Below are 22933 nucleotides of genomic sequence, written 5' to 3' on the forward strand. Positions count from 1 at the left end.
CGACGACCACGCCAAGAGTAGAAAGCTCCTTAAGAAAGTTCCGAAGGGTGACAAACAGAGCCCTATCTTCATTACTGTCGCTTCACTGTTCGCCTGTCTGTCCATCTCTCTTTCTGTCCGTCTGTCTGTCTGCCTGTCACAGGATTGTACCTACCTATCTTGAAACTAGTAATAGATAGAGCTGAAATTTGCACATAATGCGCCGTTCCAACACAACAAGAAATAAAATTAAAATAACATCAAAAATTAAGGTGTGGAGAGTCTCCATACAAGAAAAGTTATTATTTTTAATTTTATTTACAAAGTTTAGATATCTGCCCTAAGACCCCTTAAACGCTTGACCGATTTTTATTATTTGTATACATTATTTACCTTTGTTATCATTCCCAGTTTGAGTTTTGTATATTTAATTTAACCGTTATCTAAAGAGGTAGAACGAAAACAAAAAATGTATACATATACAGGCGATTTGGTATTGGGAATTGGCGCGGTTTGGTCGCGGGTGAACAAAGAAATTATTTTAGTGCAATTTTATTTCCATCCATCCATCCATTCAGCCTATATACGTCCCAATGCTGGGCACAGGCCTCCTCTCAGAACAAGAGGGCTTGGGCCATAGTTCCCACGCGGGCCCAGTGCGGATTGGGAACTTCTCACGCACCATTGAATTGCTTCGCAGGTTTGTGCAGGTTTCCTCATGATGTTTTTCTTCACCGCAAAGCCCGTGGTAAATTTCAAATGTAATTCCGCACATGAATTTCTAAAAACTCGGAGGTGCGAGCCGGGGTTTGAACCCACGACCCTCTGTTTGAGAGGCGATAGGTCAAACCACTAGGCCACCACGGCTTCATTTATTTATTTATGGATAAATTAAAATTATTATATGTATTTAATTGTCTTTGTTCATTTCGAACGACTTATTTATCGCCACAAGTAGACGGTCGTTGAACTTTTCGCCGGCAATGTTTGTTTAATGCAAAGCCGGCACGCACACCTGTAATTATAATTAGTAGAGAAACAACATGGCGTAAAATGTGCTTTCTTTGCACTAAAATTTGCTCTAAATTTAGATTTCTTATTATTTTTTTGGAAACTATAAAATCCATACTTCCAGTATTATAAATGCGAAAATGAGTGTGTTTGTATGTTTGTGTCTTTGTATGTTTTTCCGTCTTTCACGTCGAAACGGAGCGACGGATTGACGTGATTTTTGGATAGAGATAGTTCATGGGCCGGAGAGTGAAATAGCCTACTTTTTATCCCGGAAAAATGCACAGTTCCCGAGGGAACAGCGCGCGATAACCCAATTCCACGCGAGCGAAGCTGCGGGCAAAAGCTAGTTATGATATAATGCTACACTATCCCCCTGTTTCGCAATCCATGGATTAAATTTATTTGACGGATAAATGTGATGCCGTCTCTGTATGTTTTGTTCGAATAGACGGAGACGGCATCACATTTATCCGCCAAATAAAATTAATCAATGGGTGGTGAAACAGCTTAGCCCCTCTATATCAATGAGAAGTAGAACATCTCTACTATCGCGCTGTACTAATGCTTATATGACGTGTTAACCGCGTTTCATCCATACTTCCATACTTCCATACTAATATTATAAATGTGAAAGTGTGTGTGTTTGTATGTATGTTTGTCCGTCTTTCACGTCGAAACGGAGCGACGGATCGACGTGATTTTTGGCATAGAAATAGTTTATGAGTCAGAGAGTGACATAGGCTACTTTTTACCCTGAAAAAATGCACAGTTCCCGAGGGAACAGTGCGCGATAACCGAATTCTACGCGGGCGAAGCCGCGGGCAAAAGCTAGTATATTTATAAAACCTCAATTTTAGGAGCAATATTAGGTACCCGGTGTTTCGGGTAACAATGCCAATTAATTTAACTTGTAACCTAAACTAATTTTATATTACTTATTTATCTTATCTTATAATAATAATCTAAGGAAAAGTGAGATGTAATTTAACTGTTTGGAACAAAAACCAACGTTAGGAATTTTAACGCTAAAAATTAAAAATCGCTACTGCTGGTTGGCAGTAATGTAATGGAGCGAATTGAGAGACGTTCTGTCCCAGAACGTATCCTGACCTGACGATCATCTGATGACTTCCAATCGGGTTAAACTTTAAACGAAAATCTTATTCAACGTGTCATTAACATCATTTTGTCTAGCCAGCTTATCTTTTCAATTCTTTTTTGGTGCATACGGGAACGATTATATGCCGAAATTAATAATTCATAAGTCTTATATCACTACGAACATCACAAAATGAAAGATCGTATGTATCAAAATTTGTATTCACTCCGACCATCGTATAAAACGAGGACACATTTTCTAAGGGTTACGTCCAAGAGGTCAGATGCTATGGCCTATATTATCACGATTGTTTGCTAAGAAGATTCCAGTCGAACGGTCTACATGGAAACATTATTTTGTTCGTTATGTTACATCTGATCTCATATACGCTTATCCGAGCCTCAAGAGACGGCTTTTCCGTTGAAGCTGGATTTTTTTCACCTTTGCTTTGCCGTAATTTGCTGTAATATCACATGGAAGTATATAGCATTTTGCGCAGTCAAGGCTTGTTTATTAAGTCGAATCGCAGTCGAGTTGTTTCGTGATGTGTGTCAACATAAGTAGTCTGCTCGGTCGCGCGCGGGATCCCGTCCGCATTGTTTACGCAAGGTCCGTCGATCGCGGCGCGCCGTTGCGTGCCGGCGCCTCGTCCGCGGCCGCCTCGAGTGCTGCGCCCACTACGGAGATTACTATAACATATGTTACTATATCACACCACGCTTACCATTACGATATGATTACTTAAATTACTTTTATTAATACATTTATGTGTTAATTGGACATTTAAAACATCGAATTTTATCAAGCTCTCGCAAGTTTTTATCAACATAACTCAAACTCCTTTTATGCAAAGAAAGGGGTTTCATTAAACTTCATTGCATTGAAAATAAGGGTATTGTATTGCCGCCCGCGCGAGCGTGCTTGCGTTACGAATACTGATCCATCATGGTTCCATTTATTAATTAAAAATAATCCCAATATAAATGAGCGAGGCATGTTATGCATACATATTGTCGCTTTGCGCCCGTAATTTAATGCGTACATTTTATATTTTTAAGTTTACTACCTGTGCTGATTTAAATGTTTTGCGACAGTTACAAATTCCTGACCGGGTTATAAAATAAATTCATTACTTAATAAAGCAAAAATTTATTACTAGGTAAGATTTACAAAGTAAAGAAATAAAATAGCGAGAGTGGAAAAAAATAACCCCTAATCTAATCAACAAATTAATGATTTCAAAGCTAAAAAGTATACGAATAAATTATTGTAAGATAATATGTTTGTATCTATTTTAGTGTACACAGATAATATTTATTTGTAATATACTTACCACTATTGCAGTAATGTTGCAGAAAGTAGTGTTATCTCCGTTGCTGCATTTGAGAAGGTCCGCCCGTCCCGACGTCGAGATTGTTGAGTGGCTCTTGTTTTATACAATAGGTACTGCCGCTCGGCAAAACATACAATGTAATAAGAGCGAGGACGCTCTACACTGACAGTATTTATACGATATCAATAATTAAGTGTAATTACGACAATCTAAAGAACCTCTTGTGACTAACAATTAAATATTACTTGAAATAAGGTAAACGTCCGAATGCTCGACACGCTAATGCCCAATAGACGACATCCTGCTGTCATCTCTATTGTTGCTTATAAGATTAAAGATGCCAACTATTGGGACAGTGACGATCACTGGTACGTTTAAGTCGTATATGACTTGTTGAAGTTTCTTAACAAACACAAAGCTGTAATTTTTATCTATGTTTCTAATTTTCCTGTTGTGTAGCAGATTTTGGAGCCTTTGCACACCGCGTTTCTTAAATGCGCCGTCGATGCGATAGCAGTCAATCAACTTGCGTGCGTATCTCTTTTGTATTGATATAAATGCGCGTTGACGACGCGTTTAAAAAACGCGGTGTGCAAGGCCCTTAAGTGAAGACGTCTGCTCGTTGAAATCCATGTCCGTCCCTAACCCTTTTTTATTTCCATAGACGGTGACGTTAACTTCATCCCTTTTTATTGGATGCCAATAATTTAATAGACAGCTGCAAATATAGCTAGCTATTGTAAAAATCGGGTACACATATCGTAGCAATATATGGAACCCTATACTCACGGATATTAAGTTGGTGGGGTTGTCTGACCATATATCATTATTATTTTACAAAGTTATATCTGATAAATTAATACGTGAATAATCAGGTATAGTGCATTTCTAAGCCTTAACTTAAGACTGTCTAAGTTACTTTTATTTTAAATGTTTTTAAAAATCACAGCTGTGCACATCGAACTTCCGGTTAAACTACACCTCATACTTCTAAACATCACCAAATAAGGAGGTGCAGACCACGCACTTACCTTGTTGACTTCATATTAAATGGACATTCTTGGAAGAATGCTTTTATGCTGTTAAATTTATACGGAAAATAATAAACTGTTAAAAAAGTAGGCAACATTATTATATTACACTAGTGTTACCCGCGGCTTCGCACACGCGATCATTAGGTCCAGCAGTTGAATTGAAATTCCGGGAATTTAAAAAACAATCATGGTCAAATTTCATGACTCTAAGCCCAGCGGTTGTTGTTTCGAGATTTAATCCCTATCCCGTGGGAATATCGGAATAAAAAGTAGGCTATGTTTTATTCAGATGTCCAGCTATCTACATACCAAATTTCATGTCTCTAAGCCCAGCGGTTATTTCGAGAGTTTATCCCTATCCCGGGAATATCGGGATAAAAAGTATCCTATGTCTTAATCCAGGTTATAAACTAACTTTTCGCCAAATTTCATCCAAATCCGTCCAGCCGTTTCAGCGTGAAGTAGTAACAAACATACTCACTCACTCAATCACTCACAAACTTTCACATTTATAATATTAGTAGGATTGGAAAAGTGTATACTTATCAAATAACATTGTACGTATACCTACATCTGACCTTTCTGAAATAGAGGTTTTCCCTTTATGTGCTGCCCGACCGGCCCTGATCACGTTATGTGTAATGTAGAGAGACGTTTGAGATCGCTATCGGATTGCTGTGCTATGTTTATGTGTACGAGAGTACGAGAACATTTTCACCGCTTCTAATAATTGAGTGGACGATCAATATCAGATGTTTTGCTGCTACTTTCATTATACCATTGTTAGGTTATTATTAAATTAACGGACCATAATTCGTATTTAAAAGTTAACATAATTTAATTGTTGGCTTTGATATAAGGAAAAACTGAACAGGGACGTAAACTTGCTTATCGTTGTGGAGTTTCGTTATTCGCGGCCTACTTTTAGTTGGGGTCGCATACCAATGTGCATGCAGATCGCGGCTCTCTCCTATTCGCGGCTATTACGAGTATCATAAAACTTCCAACTCGGATCGATGCTGCTTATAAGGTATTTTGCATACAACGCATTTCAAATCTCGACCGACACATGGAAAAGCACTATCAATGTGTTGCTATCGACTGGCGGGGCGGCTTGTAAAAACGTTGATGTGTTTGTGGTGGAGCTACAGGTGGGGTAATTACGCACGAATTCATAAGTCACGCAGGCATGCGACAGTCCCGCCGAACACCCTACGCTGGGCCGGGCGCGGCCGCTGCCGCCTACAAGCCACAAAGGCCCTGCTTTGGGCGTGCAATCTTCAGCACTAAGATATGATAAAAACTATTCAAATTTGACAACAGTGTGATCATTTTGTGCTAATCGACTAACGTGACGACATTATAACGGTGATGACTGATGAGTCATAGTAATTATGAACAACAACAATGACGTTGTACGTGTAATCGCGGTGACAGCTCCATAGTGTTTGTTGCTCAATGCCGTGTCAGCGATAACGTTTTATTCCAACTCAGCAAATAAATTAATAATTGAACAACAGAATTTGCTTACAACAACTGCAATACAACATCATTGCATCCTAATTCGTAACAAATGCTTGAGATGGTTACATTCAAAAAGAGCGTGTCAGACACGCCCAAAATAGGATTCCGTAACCATTACGAAAAAATTAAGTAATATTTTTCTAAGGATTTCGTATTTTATACGGAACCTTCCAAGTTTATGTATATTTTATATCTTAGGCTGCTATTTACTCTTAAACTACTAATAATTCTCAGGCAAACCTAGCCGTTATAGTTTTCCTAGAAAGTTTGATATAGTTACTACCATTGTGAATTTTTTCAAATTTTTCCACCCACCGGTTTAGATTTTAGAGGGGGGGGACCTCGATTTTAATGAAAATTTAAAATTATAAAATAAAAAATCATTTATTGCCACATCATAATTACATACTTAGTTGAGTTGAGTATCAATCAAATTCAGTACAGGATCAAAAAAAATTGGAAATAAATAACCCAGCTACCTACGTTCCGGCAATGGGTGCCAATCTCAGCGAATGTTGGACACATGGCAGCATGCACCCAGCGCTGATTTTCAGACCGGCCCCTTAAGCGGAGGCTAGTTGTAACATTATTATGCTACAAAATCATTATTTGAAGACGTATAGTTAAAAAAAATATTAAAATATCAAATAACAAACGAAAGTAATTACAAATAAAAAAACAAGCATGGTCTGACTGATTATAATAATAATAATAATAATAACGGAAGATCGCAAGAACGTATGGAAGAGCAAGGAGCTACACGGGCGGTTCTACAAGGCCCTAACAGGGCCTGATGTAGACCTTCTCGCGTCGGTGACCTGGCTTCGTTTCGGGGACCTCTTTGGGGAAACCGAGGGTTTTGTGTGTGCAATTGCTGACGAAGTTATCATGACGAACAACTACCGGAGGTATATCCTGAAGGACGGTACGGTCGACATTTGTCGGGCATGCCGCCGTCCTGGGGAGTCACTCAGGCATATTATCTCCGGTTGTTCTCATCTTGCTAACGGTGAGTATTTGCACAGACATAACTTAGTAGCCAGGATTATCCACCAGCAACTTGCTCTTCGATACGGCCTTGTAGACTCTGAGGTGCCGTATTATAGGTATGTCCCTGCGCCAGTTCTCGAAAATGGTCGTGCCACGCTCTATTGGGATCGATCTGTCATCACGGACAGGACTATTGTAGCCAATAAGCCTGATATCGTGCTGACAGATCGATCAAACCGCCAGGCAGTGCTCGTCGACATCACCATCCCACATGACGAGAACCTCGTGAAGGCCGAGAAGGACAAACTCAGCAAGTACCTTGACTTGGCTCACGAGGTGACTGCTATGTGGGATGTTGACTCGACGATCATTGTCCCGATAGTTGTTTCGGCAAACGGTCTAACAGCGAAGAGTCTCGACCAACATCTCAAGAGACTCTCGCTAGATGGCTGGATCAAGGGCCAGATACAGAAGGCGGTACTTCTGGACACGGCACGCATCGTCCGGAGGTTCCTTACTCTGCGGCCCTGACCACCGGTAGCTTGGGGCCTACCCCGTCACCGGCGGCAAACTAGGTTAGGTTTTTATAATATTTTTATTTTGTATGTACTTTTCTGTATTTTACTTTTTATAACTATTATAAAAACCTAAACCTAAGAATGAAAGAAAAATAAAGAACAATAATAATATTCATTTATTTCATATTTATTTATAGTTGTATATCGTGTGGGTATGTGTGTGTGTGTGAGCGTGTGCGTGCGTGCGTGTGTCGTGTTTGCGTGTTGTGTGTGTGACAATGTGAGTCCTTGTGAGTACATTAGTGTGTGCTTGTATGGGTTCATGAATCGGTGGAGGTAAATCATTCCAGATCTTGGATGCTGCGAATTTAAATCCCCCCCTTTGCACTTTAAAGTAGAATATTTCGCAAACAAATCACTGAATCGAAAAATAGTCTTCGCAAACCCCTTTTAAAAAACCTATCCAACGATACCCCACACCATAGGGTTGGATGAGAAAAAAAATCACCCTCACTACGCCTATAGGAGGTACCCTAAAAAATTTTTTTTTGAATTTTTTATTGTACCATTTGGTCGGAATAATTTACAAATATATTCGTGCAAAATTACAGCTTTCTAGCATTGATAGTCCCTGAGCAAAGCCGCGGACGGACTGACAGACAGACAGACATGACGAAATTATAAGGGTTCCGTTTTTGCCATTTTGGTTCCGGAACCCTAAAAATACTATGGAAAGTCGAAAATTTAAGTTGTCGAAGACATTCAGGTGTTACTTATTCAAGGTGACGCTCTTTTCCGGCCCGGATAATACCGGGATGGAAATACCGACTCTGTTTTTCGTGTACACGCCCATAGAAGCTCACGTCAATTTCTATGGGCGTGTACACAAAAAACAGGGTCGGTAATCCCATGTCGGTATTATTCGGGCCGGGAAAGAGTGTCATCCCTTATTCACACCTATACAGAAGTCATTTAAGCTGAAGAGAAAAGCTGATTGTGAATGAAAACTTGTGAAATACCCTTTTTAAAACTTATTCTGCTTTTAAATCTGCATTCGATTATTGATAATATGTGTCTAGTTAAAACAATATTGTCTCTTTGAAGTCAGACTTAAACGACACCCGAACCTTAAAGCATTATACTCGTAGCATTACTTATGAGCGTCCAGTGGTGTATAACAGCGTTGTGGAGGGGAGGTATTGAGGCCAGTTTCAATTAGACCGCCGGATCGAAGCGACTTATACAGATATAACCATTCACAAACCGCGACCACAACTTGAATATGGCTCCAAAAACATGTTGGCAACCTTTTAAATATGCTGACGAACAGATCATTTAGTTCCAGACTTCGCAACGGAACGAAGGAGGTAGTTCTTGGTAATTTGTATGCAAAAATATTTATTTTACTAGAGATTCGTAAGAAACTTGTCACACGATACACCCTCACATTTAACTGAACAGTATTCTATGTTGATGTAATATTCATACAGAATCGCAATATTACATAGCGATCTGAACATGTAGACTTTTATATTCGTGTTCGTAGGGGTGTGTTACAAAAGGCACTTTACGACATGTCCGCCAAACTTTCAGAGCAGGGAATCGCTCCTTTTTCGAGTAGGATGGTAGGTATCTTTGTTTGTAAATAAATAGAGTATACATAGAATACAATTTTATACATTTTAAAAATGTGATCATATCAATTAATTTATGCACGAACTCTTAACACATTTTATCGACATACGTTATTTCATAAATAGCTAATGTTTGACGAGTGCATGCTGCCTATTGATTTAGCTAACCAAGGTGCATTTGTCGTCCAGTGCCGTGATCATAATCGTGCTTACAATGGAGAATCAGGTTATGACTGATTGTTTTGTGTATTTCGTTTGGCAGGCTAAAACCTCAGAAGTTTTGTTTATTGTTGGGGATTTTACATTGCGTGTTTTCAATGTTGTGCGTTGGTATTTTGACCGTCGTTATATGTGAAAGTTAAAATTGTCGTGCATATTTAACGATGATCCCTAATTTAGGATTTTTCAGTCTGCAAATAACGTAATTATTGACCATAAACAAGAATTGACAATAGCTATTTAACTTTTATTAAAGAGACAATATTCTAACTGACTCATGAAAAGTCTTAACCACGAAATTCGTTTAATACTAAAAAAGAACTCTTAGTGCAATCATGTGTTTTGGTTCCTTTTTTACCGTAGCTAGGTTTTTGTTTACATCAGAGCGCAGAGGAAAATCGATTCGCATACATATCTACATACATGGAAATATGTCTAAATATTGCAGAATTTGTGAATAATTCGATTATAGCCTTCAGTTACTCAATAATGCTAGATTGTTTTTGTACGTATAATCGATCATTACAACAACGACGTTGCTCTGTTTGCTTTTGTGATTGATTTTCCACCGATTTCGGGTTAGAATGAAAGTGAGATCTGCAGATTTTCATGTCGGCACATTTTTTTTTACTTTCCCAAGCTTTTATTTAAGCAATACCACTAGGCAGGTAGGAACTAATAAGAGAGGAATATTTTTTTTAGCTTTTATTACCTCTTAGATGCGATGTCGCCAGTTTTTCGCCTATTCGCCTGCAATATCTATTTTTATTTTAGCAACCGTCCGCCGATTTTTAGACAACCGAATAAATAAATACAATCTTCTTAGCCGTATAGCCGTTTCACACTTAGAACGCATGCTATTCTAGTTCCTCTAATTATGAATTCTGTGGTAAGTACCTACATAAAATGCACATAATTATATGCCTATGAATAATTTGCTATCATACATCACACAGCGGAAAATTAAATTAAAACATTTTCTTTTTCAAATCCACGTGAATTTTAGGCGACTTCCTGATATGTAGTTCCGACGACAATGATGATGATGATGTAGTTTGTAGTCTTCTTAAAGGAGAGTGTTTATGTAAACAGTTCATAACACACGTGAGCCTGAGCCAATATTGAATATGCTTGATGCAGTATTGAAGCGGCACGTGTTTTCGTGATAACAGTGTTTTATAATAGCCTGCATGTATAATTGCATTTAACCGACCTATGTCTATCATGTAGTATAAAATAAACGTTTTTGTCTAATTTTCATATTTTATAACATAAATAAGTGCTCTAGTGCTTATTTTTTTTCTTCATAATTGTTTTAAAAGGTTACACACTTTATGCTTTATTTTTGCTGATTCGTTTGAATTCGACTTTAATAATTAGTCATGGAGTGGAATTCTAAAATATGACATTACATGTCGCTCATTGTTTATAAAAAACTCAAATGTTTGTGGTAGGTATAATAAAGCCAAGGTCACAGTCACAAGAAACATTACAGCCGAAGTAGGCAATACCCTAAAGGATGAACGTCAAACTTCATGCAAAGCTATCAAATGTAATTATGTAGTCTCAAGTTTAGAAGTCGTTGCTTCTTTGTTTGTTATTCGCTGCGATGGCTGATGGTTTGTTGTGACTTAAGTCTTTTATTATTGATGCCATTTTAAATTCAAATGAGTCAAGCTCTCGAATTCGACTATTTACTAATTCTCTTTTGTATTTTGTAATCAAATGCTTGAATGAATGAAAAACTTCTTTGTTTCTCCATTAATAATGTCCTAATAACATATACCGCAATATCATCGTAGCGTGCCGGTTTTAGAATTACCCATTTCTTCCCATCAGTGTTATAAAAGGCGACTAAAGGAAGGAACTATGAGAGTGGGCATTCCCTATTGCCAACTACTAACTCCGGACTTCAGCTTTGCGGTGTAAATTTTCCCAAGACAGTCGTCATAAAGGCTCACCCAGCTACCTATGTAGTTAACCGACCTAGCTGAATAAATTTAACCCGTATTCACACTGTTAACCTAATTTTGATATCCTGCGACAGTTTTCGTTTGTTTTTTCGATTTTTCGATCGAATCATTATGCCTTAGGACTCGACCCCACCAAACAAAATTTAAACGTTTTATGACGAACGATGAATTTATTTTAAGAAACCAGAACAGGTTTTACTTGTCGTACGTACTTGTAATATTAGTTTCGTAGTTTAATTTCAGAAGCATCGCTCATAAATAATTCCCTGTAGCTTGAGTTATGGCAGCCAATATAATAATATAAATATGATTATTATTTTGAACTTTACTTGTTGGGTTAATTAACCTGTACTGAACGAAGGTGCGACACGGCTGCTATGGCTTAAAAATCTATGTTTATAGTGGATGACTTAGTTCGTAGCAAATTAATGTTTCAGCGCTACAACAAAAGTCTACGAAATGTCGTAGCTCGTAGCTACTCTCGTAGCAGCAGTGGGTCGCGCGTTGTAGACGCTAATGATGTTGACACTAGAGGCGCGCTTGTCTACCTGCCCCCCACCCTGATCCCCTCCTCCGCCTGGAAGGCTCGAGTGCACTTAAACCCGCAATACCCCTAAATGGAACGCGTCTGAAATACGAGTATGTGCTCCAACACTTACGCCCGCTCAAAATCACATTATGACAATTGTAACAATACTACCCTTATCAAGCGTTGAACTGACTTTCGTTTAGTTAATATGTATTGATATGGTGGTTGCTTAGGATAGAAGTCAGTTGATTCATCGAATGTTGTATTCATTTGAACGAAGTTACCTAGCTACCTGTTTTTATCGATTATTATTATCATCAATGACCTCCCACTAATGACAATGACAGTTAGAGTAAACCACAAGTTAATATAATAATAAAGTCTACTTCAGAATATTGAAAGCACCTTTCCAATACTTTACGATAACGTGTAGTAGCCATGTAGTACCACTACCATGAGTTTACAGTGACCGTACTACGTAAAATATTTGTAAAGGCGCTGTACATTTCTCCATGCAAATAATTTCTGCCGTCGCTATAGAGTACGGTCACTGTAAACTCATGGTAATGGTATAGGGGTCGGTAAGTAATTAACGTCGTTTACGTTATGCACTAAATAGTTTCTCGTGTGTCGGGGAAGTGGTTCGTTCGCATCTATGAGGTAAATAATTAACTCGCATTTATTAGCCCATAATAAAAGCTTTATTTAACTTTTAACGGTATTTAAGCTCCATATACTCTCATTGCAATGTGTAGTTCTGCCTTAAATGCGTTATTTTGTATCAGGTGGACACCCACGGCGATACCGTTGGAGCCGAAATCTAAAGTAGACTATCTGTCTACCATAATAATCTGGTTAGGTACATCAGATTCGATTAAACTTTCTTATTAAGTTAGCCACAAAGAGCGGTAATTAGGTAATTTGCCGTTGTCGTTCGACCGGAGAGTAAAACAGTTCAAACGACGAATTCCTACACATATATTGAAAATGCGAAAGCCAACCTAGGATAGTTTTTATCGCGGGAAATTGCAGAATGCCTACGGGATAGCGATAAACAAATTATTCCCAGATGAAGTCTCAGGAAACAGCGGGTAATTATATAAAGACGGCTATTAAATTGTGTATGTATGTATGTAAACTCTTTATTGTACAAAAGAAAAGAAACAAAACACAACATTGTGCATGCCTACATCAGAAATTCGGAATTTCCACGTGGCAGAGCACATTTAGCCGTCGACGGCGTATTATACATATGTGGTTTATAACGCATTGTTTCCGAGTAGCGAATTTTCACATCGCTGTTTTTCACGATCGCAAATTTACTTGTTCGTCTATATTCATGTAGCGATTTTTCATAAAGCGTTTTTTAATGTTCGCGTTTATTTTTTCGCTTATTTTGTCGCTCTCATATATTTTCAGCAGCATTAGGCAACCCACGCCTTAATTATGTCGGGCATCTGAAAATACCTAACGAACCTAACCCTATGTAAATAAAAAAAGACGAATAGGTAAGTAAATTTGCGATCGTGTAAAATCGCGATGTGAAAATTCGCTACTCAGAAAAAACGCGTTTGTGAAATTTATTTAATAAACCCTTGTTACCCGACTGCCCGGAGGAGGGTTATTTTATTCTTGTTCTGTATTATCTTATTTTGTTCTCTACTTAAGAGGATAACTTGTGAAGAAATGGAAAACGGTCATGAACAGAAATGTTACCTCAAAAGCATTATTCGTACTACAAAAGTGAGCAGCTATATACCTACTTGTGATGCTGACCCTACCTTTTGAGACTTTCATTTTCGGCGAAATGTTTTACGCCCAAAGTTCAGCCGAAGTTGAAGTTTCAACCGTACTACTTCATATTCTACTGACACGTATCATGAATCGTGTCTATGCCATTTCCGTTTCACGTATTTACAATGTTTGATGTCGTCCAGGCTCCATCATGTTTCACGTGCGGCGGCGGCCGGCGGACTCGCAGCCGCGGCGGCGCAAGAAGAAGACGACGGGCGTAGGCGCGGGCTGCGGCGCCGGCGGCAGCAGCGCGCGGCCCGGCTGCGAGCCCATGCTGGTCGAGGTCGCGCCCGACGGCTCGCCGCTCGAGAACGGCCGTCGCGTGCGCATCACTGGCGACCTGCTCGAGGTACATTACATATAAAACACGTTATTATTACTACCAGAAACTATTTAGATGAAAAATCATGGGACCCAGGTATCTTTGTGTTAACTGTTTGTAAGTATTTCATCGGAAAATCAGACTTTATCTCATGTCAATATGATTATAACGTAGTGTGCTAGCCGTTCTTCATACTCTGGAATAATCATATTATAATTCAGTTTTTTCCTGCAAAAGGAATTAAAAGTATTGTGTAGCGATCATCGAAGAGTCATGCAACTATGGATTAATGACGATTAACCCCTCGTATGCGGAAACTGAGAAAAGTCCTGCATTCTAGTCTCATCTGTTTTAATAAGTACAAATTCTGCTGATTTATGAAAAAGAAAATATATAGTCTTAAATTTGACAGGGATCCGCATCTTAAGCATACCACGGGTTAACGAACGTTTGTTCAGTATTTACTAAACATAGTAAATAATGGAACGATTACGTGGTGTAAAAAATTTAAAAACTATATAACCAATTTTTCTTAACTCCCCCGATAGTAATATTGATAACAATTTCAAATATTCTAGAAAAAAAGGACAGTTAAACGCATTACACATAATTTGCTCAAGGAAGGTATGACCTCGACCGATCCATCGTCCAATCAGTGCCCAATGTCATCTCTATTTAATTATACGTTGAACCTTCCTGTTGATTGACGTTCGATGGTGACAATACGCAGTGCCAAGGAAAGGTTTAAAGCTTTATTGTGTAGGTGTCATTTATCTGCTCAAGGTAACCTTGAATAATGTGAGAAAGAGGAAAGTCGTCGCAAATGTCAATAACTAGTGTTTCTACGTTACTACCCACTTTGATTCCGGAATAATTAATGAATATGATCTACAAATACCGTATATGTTGACTGTATAAGATATACGAAACTCTAAGAAACAAATTTAACCTTTGTCCACAATACAAGTAATATAGGCAGTAATTCGACTTCATACTAGAGGCCCAAAATCGACGCACGCACTCAGCGGAGCGTCTTACACGGCCGCAAACCCGACTTCCCCGATAAAACTACGCAGTGCCACGCCTGCTGATCGCTGTGCCGCGCCGCCCGCTCTATTCGCCTCCGTTTCGATTCCGTAACGTGGCTATAAACGCTCGGTACTAAGTAACTAGGTGTAGCTATATAGTATGTTACATACTATAATATTTTATTTAATAATGGCGGCGTCATTCAACGCTGATAAAATCAACATTGTAATTTTTTCAACTTCCTGCTGATGCTAAAAGGTAAAATCAATACCTATTAGGTACTTTATTTTATTACTAGTCTATTAAAATTTGTCTAGGTACCTATTTATAGAAAATTACATTGAAATAAATATGCAAATTACTATTTACAAATTAAATCTTCTATCAAAATATAAATCCGAACGAATTTATGAATTCGAACTTATATTAATTCACATTTTTAAAAACCTATTTAGTTTAAAACATTCTTCAGTTGTTTAAATTTTGTTAAGTACAGTCAAAGGCATAAAATATATGTAGGTACGTTACCAAGACGTCAAAAATATCTATACACCTTTATGTCACTATCTATAAGGTCGATGTATACAATGTGACCTTTTGCTCATAGATATTCGATGTATACATAAATGTGACGCTATTGCTGCATAGATATTTATGCCCTTGACTGTACCTACCTAAACAAATAGACTTAGGGGCTGTTTCACCACCCATTGACGAATAAATGTGATGATGTCTCTGTTTTTAACCCCGACGCAAAAAGAGGGCTATTATAAGTTTGACCACTATTTGTGTATGTGTGTCTGTCTGTGGCACCGTAGCTGTCTTTCTAGCTAGCTGGCTGTGTGTGTGCGCGCGTGCGTGCGTGCGTGCGTGCTTAATAAGAATGAATTTTTTTATGTCATAAAATTCAACTACAAGCCGTTTCGAACTTGCCGCAATAGACGCAATTTTTTTTCGATTACCAACTTATAATTAATTAATAAATAAATAATCATAAAATTAACATATGTTTTATTCCTACATCTAAAACTACACACATACAATAAAAATCTACACACGTCTGTTTTACTTTTTGTAGTTGCCAACCCTAGCGCTCCGCGCAGCCGTAGGAATAAATTTCAAGAATACGGCCGAGTCGGTCTACTGCCTGTTACTTGTATTGTGTCTTGACTTCATGAATAACTTGGCTAATTTAGGTTTCATTTGATATTGAAGGCATTATTGAGGAGGCTGTATTAAACGCCCACGATGGTAACCCCCGAGCACTAGCTGACGCATAAGAAACTACTTAACATTTAGAACGCGAAGGAGTTCGGAATGCGTAGCCCGTGCGTGGGCTTATTTGTATAGAGCGCAAAGTGAATCATAGAGTTTTTAACGGTCATTGAGTCAAAATTTAGGAAATGTGTAAAAAGTATCGTAAAACGTACGCTGAATAGGGATAACTGTGGGAACGAGAAAGATTATTAAGTATTTGTTACCTTCGTTCTCTTATTTCATGTGCTGCGTTTTAGTAGGCAACTTCGATATAGTGTATCGAAATTATGTAAGTAACTGTTATTTATTTATATAAGTATTTCCTTATTATATTATTTATATAAGTATTTCATTATTCAAGTAGCCCTCTAGTTATTTATATAAGTACCTAATAAATAAGACTAGATTACATTTTATTTCTACTTCGAATGTAGTTTCAGAATGAAATAATCTTCTTTTCGTTTTGTTTTGTCTTGTTCATTTAATTTTAATTTAATTTCGGAGAAGCGTAATATTTTATACAGTGACGACTAGGACATAAATAATGGTGTTGTCAGACAGCCAAGAGGCAGTTAAGCTCGTAGTTCACAAACGCGCCTGTGGCCACTTTTCACTGCGGATTGTCCGGGAGTAACTCCCGCAGTGGCTTACGCAGCGGCCATCAAACAAATTATATTACATAAGTCAGAAGATTGGGTGGCAAACAAACAATAAGCATAACTTCTGTGGGATTGCTTTTAAAAACAGAATATAAATGAATTGTCACATTCTGTAAATAAGATATATTATAGTTTAGAAACGTAAAAAAAATAGCTCTTTTACTATGTTGTGGTGATACTTTAATCGATGTCAAGCTAATTTGCTCTTGTTGCATTGCAATATGCTTACGAATGAGTGGGATATCTATAAAATCAATTAATCCATCACAGAACCTGCTTTCCGCAAGGTAATTTGCCATCGCCTATAGGACAGATGATGTAACAACATTGCTGTTGATGCATAGGATGTTCATATAGTTGGTGTCCACAGGTTGGGTCAGGGAACGGGTCGGCGCTACAGCTGTACGGGCCGTCGATTCAACCGCGGCACTGCCTGGTGGCGGCGGGCGAGGCCGGAGGCTTCACCGCCACGCCGCTGCATGCTGACGCCCAAGTCTACGTCAACGGCCGTCGCGCTGTCGCACCGCACTCGCTCCCGTTGCAGGTAATCAGTCAGGGTAAATTCCAGGGTAGGCAGCGCTAATCTGCGTTGTGAAATTGAAAATAAAAATTGTGTTGAGAAACGTGTTCTTAAAATATTCCCTAACAAGTAAAAAAAATACGTATCTTATTTAAAATATACTTTAATCGTTAATTGTCTTTCTAATACACAAGTACTTCCTCAGCTACAAAAGAGGACAGGCTATATAATATATGTAAATGTAATTACCTATTGTGAAATTAGCTGCCCAGCAGGTTTGGAGATAACACGAAAAAGTTTTTTAGTAGATTAAACCAAACAAGAAGCACTTTCTGGACTTAGTCAAATTCAGGGCTCGATGCCCGAGATGAGCCGTATTCGAGCCTACAAGAAACTCAATTAACCTATTAGCAGGGAAGGCTTTTTGTAGTAATTGAGACAGTTTCCTGATGGTTTGCTAAAAGTACTTAGTGCCTACGTACTCTTCGCAATGAAAAAAACATTCTGAAACAAAATTTCTTCCATTGTGATGTTTCCAGCGATGAGAAATAGCAATTTTAAAATACTTCCATTGTCATCGTTGCATGGTTTCCAATTTTTAATATTTCCTTTATGCGTCGACTCGTGTCGTTCTCCTAGATTTCCGTTTTATTATTCCGTGTTTTACGTTACGTTCGGGGCATAAAATTCGGTGATTCCATTACTTTTTACTGTACATCTAACGTTGAATACGTCGTTTCGAGGGACAACGGGACTCGCTGTGAAACGTCACCTGTTTATTGATGTCTGTCGGCCCCAGGACATTGTGCACTTCTATCGTTTATTTGCTTCATTCACATGGACGCATTACGATTACGACACAACGCTCACGTACTGACACACATAATAAATTGGAATATGCTATGAATTACACAGAAGCTATGATTCCCACACGATTAAATATTAATAAACACGCTGACGGAGCCTTCCTGCGATGTTTACTGTTTTTCCGTTATAAATTATGCCCTGTTTTCAGTGGAATCGTCTAGAAACGTAATTTATGATAAACTAGCGACTCGCCCCGGCTTTGCACGGGCAAAATAAAAAAAATTGGCCATTTGTTGTATGGAAGCCTCTTAAATATTTATTTTATGCTGTTTTTGTATTTTTTGTTATAGCGGCAACAGAAATACATCATTTGTGAAAATTTCAACTGTCTAGCTATCACGGTTCATGAGATACAGCCTAGTGACAGACAGACAGACGGACAGTGGAGTCTTAGTAATAGGGTCCCGTTTTTATTACCCTTTGGGAACATAACTCTAAAAAAGTCTCTAATCAAGAGCACTTCGCACAGAATTTTCAGCTCCATTTCCCAATAATTACACCCAACGTCACGTCAACGTAGAGTAAAAGCATTTTTTGGTTCGATTGATTTTATTAAATTCGTATTTATATCTTTTGAATGGAATGTGAATGTCCGATTTGAATAATTCAAAAATAATCTACAGGTCTTGAAACTGTCTTGAATATGAAATTATTTATTTGGATAAGGATGAATACAAAGATATGGATAATATAGGGTCTGATGTTAGTCGGCATTTCTGTCAACTTTTAAAATGTAAAAATCGGTCAAGTGCGAGTGCGAGCGACTCGCGCATGAAGGGTTCCGCACCTCCGTACAATGTTTTAAAAACAAATAGTTCAGTAATATCTTTTTTGTAAAAAAAAACTAATAGAAGCTTTTTTGTTGGCGGTACTTTTTGCCCCTGGTTACCAAAGTAGGTAGTTGTCAAGACGAATCAAATGAGACTAAAACCGATGCGGTCGTGTCGTTTTATTACAGAGTTCCTATGGCCAACATCTAACTTCATCATCAGATCAGCTCTACGTCATAATAATATTGCAGTGTCATCGGATTTATACATGCATGCAAAATTCCAGCTCAATCGGTTGAAGATATCCTCTTCAAATTTGAGTTGAAATATTAATTCCACCCAAACGAACTTAACTACGAGTAGTTACATTATATTATATTACAAGTTAATAAAAACATATCACCAAAATGTAAGCACTAGGTCACAGATTACTAATATGTAGCTAGGTGCAAGTAATTTGAATAAAGAACAATTTTTAATTCTCATCCTCTTTGGCTGTCGCCCTGTCGGAGGCTGAATAGCGCTTTAGACTCTTGCCATGCGCCGAAAAAAAAAGTGGCTGAACGTGGTAATTCAGCAGAATGGCGCGTACTTATTATGAATTAGTGAATAAATCTTAACCTGATTTTAAATTTTGACCTTGTAAATAAATAGTGTTACTTAGTATGAATTATAAAAGATTTTTTTTAATGTAAAATTCATTAAATACAGCAGCTGTGAGTGCTTAATTGAAGTTGGCTTTTGTGAAGTGTGTGTCGGAGGTTAGTGGTCCATAAATTGTAATTTAGTCTTAATGCTGCACAAAAAAATAAACCACGGTCTTAGAGACAATTATTATAATTATCGAAGGTTTTATAAAATAGCACTAATAAAATCACAAATTAATAAGTAGTTAAACATTTAACAACATAGGGTCACGGGTGTTGCCCCTAGCAACTGACGGCCGTCATCTTGGCAGTGTAGCAACCAAAAACCGCTGAATGAAACACGTTTCTTGTATGACGACCCCCTTTAATTTGTAACTTTATTTTATTTTTAGTATTTGTTGTTGTAGCGGCCACTGTATTACATAATCTGTGAAAATTTCAAGTGCCTAGCTATTACGGCTCAAGAGATAGAGCCCTGTGACAGACGGACAGACAGACAGACAGACAGACAGACAGACAGCGGAGTGTCAGTAATAGGGTTCCGTTGGCACCCTTTGGGTACGAAACCCTAAAAAGTACGAGTAGTTATAGTACCATAGTTGGACATATGGTATCGCGAAGTTTTTTGTAGAAATTGATATATTCTTAAATATCGTAGAGCATTTTTTTGTTTTATCATCAATAGTTTTCACAGCGCATGCGATGAAAGATGTTTTATGGCAACTTTTTTACACTTTGAGTTACGTTATTGAAGTTTTAGTACGGAACCGTAACAAACTTCCAAAAATATAAATCTTCCCTCTTTATTATATTTGTATAGATGAAAGCAAACACACAATGTAACTTATCTGTCACATAATAGAAAGAATAGTAAGATATTGCAACCTGGATTTCGTTGTCACCAACAGCACGGGTGCCTGCTCAAGTTCGGGCGCGTGTCGACGTTCCGCTTCATGGACCCGAACCAGGAGAACCTCCTCAACAGGAACCTGTCGCAGTCGCAGCACTTCGGCTCCGGCTCCATCTACGACAGGTGAGCGCCATTCTGCTCCGCTTATAAGTGTCGTCTTAGTGTCGTTCTAGTGTCCTAGACATATTAGATGTTGTTTTTCTTACGATACTTCAAACGGAGTACATTATCAAATTTAGATCTTTCATTCATGCACTTTCGTCTTAATTTTATTAACATCAATCGTTTGTTAAATGTTTCTCATCTGTTACGAAAGCAGTGAATATTTTCTGTTATTGTTTTGTTTTTATCTCACTCAATAGATAGCTTTCACTATTTTCCTAACACGTTACGAGCACGGAAAGCCGTCGCTTTTCTAATCATTTCGTGTTCTGTTCATCCTTATACGTTTGCATGTTTGTATCACTGCTCACGACATGCGCTTGTGTACGTCGGCCGCGTAGGTCGGGCTCGGCGCTGGCGGAGGGCGAGGAGGGCCGCGCGACGAGCCCCGCGCGCGGCGGCAGCCCCGCCAGCCCCGCCAGCCCCGCCGGTCCCGACGACCCCTACCAGTACCGCGACGCCAACGACACGCTCACGCCCTACAACAACAACACGCTCAAACTCGACAACGACTCCGTGCTCTCGCACGCCTCCAGGGATGACTACCTGCGCGACGATCACGCGTCGCACCGGAACAACAACTCCAACTATAAGGACAATTATGAGACCACCTTCGACCTAGACGGCAACGTCGAGACCAAAAGCATTTGCAGCGCCAAGAGCGGCGGCTCCGGCCACGACAACAGGTACACGTAGCTAAATGTCGGTAACATCGTCATTACGATTATAAGCATCCACTTACCATCGCCATGAGATTTGCAGCATATTTTAAAATTGAAACAGGTTAACATTTTGAAGTTTGTTTACCGCGAACCGAGGCGCTGGTTTTAATTGAGCACTTTATTGAACTCGAGCTGAACGCTTGGTCTTGTTAAAATGTTCATTGTATTTATTCGTTTGCGTTATGGATATATTTGTTGTTTGTGCTTTTGTTGCTTGCTTATTAATTAATATTAAAAAGTTAATAATTCCGATGTTTTTCTATACTATGATAAGTATTGATAAGCATAAGTTTCTCAAATTAGCCCACCCTCTACCCATGTGACAGACATGCTCAGTCTAAGGTCTACAACTATTAGAATTGAGCTGTGTTCTATATCAATAGACTATAACCGATTCGAGGTGCTGATTAAATTTTTATTAATAATTATGCGCCGCAAAGTATAGTTGCCTGGGTTAGAATTAAAATAAATCCAAGACCATCTAAAATAAGCGCTTGTTCCTCGATTGTCTAATCTTAGGCTTAGGCAGTAATATAGTAGTAACGTTTGATTGAATGTGTTAGGATGAGCGCGACGGTGGGCAGCGCGGCGCGGCCGGGCCAGGAGGCGATCCTGCCGGCCGTGCTAGAGTTCCCCGAGGCGGGGCAGGCGCAGTTCCTCGCCGCTGTCATCACGCGCCTCGACCCGCACGCGCCCGCCTTCAAACTGGCGCCCGTCTACACGCTCTATCTCTGCGCCAGGTCAGTGCTGTCAAAACTAGATGATACGCTCGGCGATTGTTTGCTGTTTTATTTTAGTAGAGTCTTGTGTGTGGTATACTTTTAATAAAGTGAGATAGAGGTCAATCACGGGTCGTTTTTTAGATTTTTTAATCGTCATTTTTTTATTAATTAAAATAGCCTGTCTAGCCTGGCTAACTCATTTCTAATATACTAACGGGCTGTTTCACCATCCATTGATTAGTGTTAACTGACGGTTAAATGTGATGCCGTCTCTATTTGTTTTTTTCGAATAGACGGAGACGGCATCATATTTAACCGTCAGTTAACACTAATCAATGGATGGTGAAACAGCCCCTAAATGTATTATAAAATACGTTTAATTCTATTATCATACCGGTGAAGGTCGACTTAGGTTCGTATCTTCTACTATTGCTCGACGTTCGTTACTTCTGAAATCGCTGACTTGATCATAGCATTGTCACCTTATCAAATTAACCATTTACTTAATGTCATAGTAATGCGATTCGTTTAGAACGGGGTAGGAACAGGCTTCGATTTTTTATTATATAACCAAGTGAAAGTTTAAGTTAATAGTTATTTATTATGCAAGAGTGGAAAATTACTGTTTGGCGCGAGTTACAGATTGAACTACTGAACGTATCGAAAATACAAGCTGAAACATGGATGCACAGAAAAACCAGAAAAA

General features: G+C 38.6%; 1 protein-coding gene and 1 long non-coding RNA gene across 2 annotated transcripts in view; one reads left to right on the forward strand and one right to left on the reverse strand.

Annotated features, from left to right (window-relative positions):
* The window catches only part of LOC141433200 (afadin-like), a 123334-nt gene that overhangs the window by 65849 nt on the left and 34552 nt on the right, over nucleotides 1-22933 (forward strand). Inside the window, 5 exon segments of the mRNA XM_074095127.1 lie at nucleotides 13784-13989; nucleotides 17278-17451; nucleotides 20620-20744; nucleotides 21125-21469; nucleotides 22069-22245. Coding sequence (XP_073951228.1) covers nucleotides 13784-13989; nucleotides 17278-17451; nucleotides 20620-20744; nucleotides 21125-21469; nucleotides 22069-22245 — 1027 coding nt within the window.
* LOC141433203 (uncharacterized) lies at nucleotides 2298-3554 on the reverse strand. The gene is made up of 2 exons (XR_012451906.1): nucleotides 3426-3554; nucleotides 2298-2781 (listed from the first exon to the last, which is right to left on the reverse strand). It is a non-coding gene; the product is annotated as an uncharacterized lncRNA (long non-coding RNA).

This window comes from Choristoneura fumiferana, chromosome 12 (genome assembly GCF_025370935.1).
Source record: "Choristoneura fumiferana chromosome 12, NRCan_CFum_1, whole genome shotgun sequence".
In the NCBI taxonomy this organism is placed as follows: Eukaryota; Metazoa; Arthropoda; class Insecta; order Lepidoptera; family Tortricidae; genus Choristoneura; species Choristoneura fumiferana.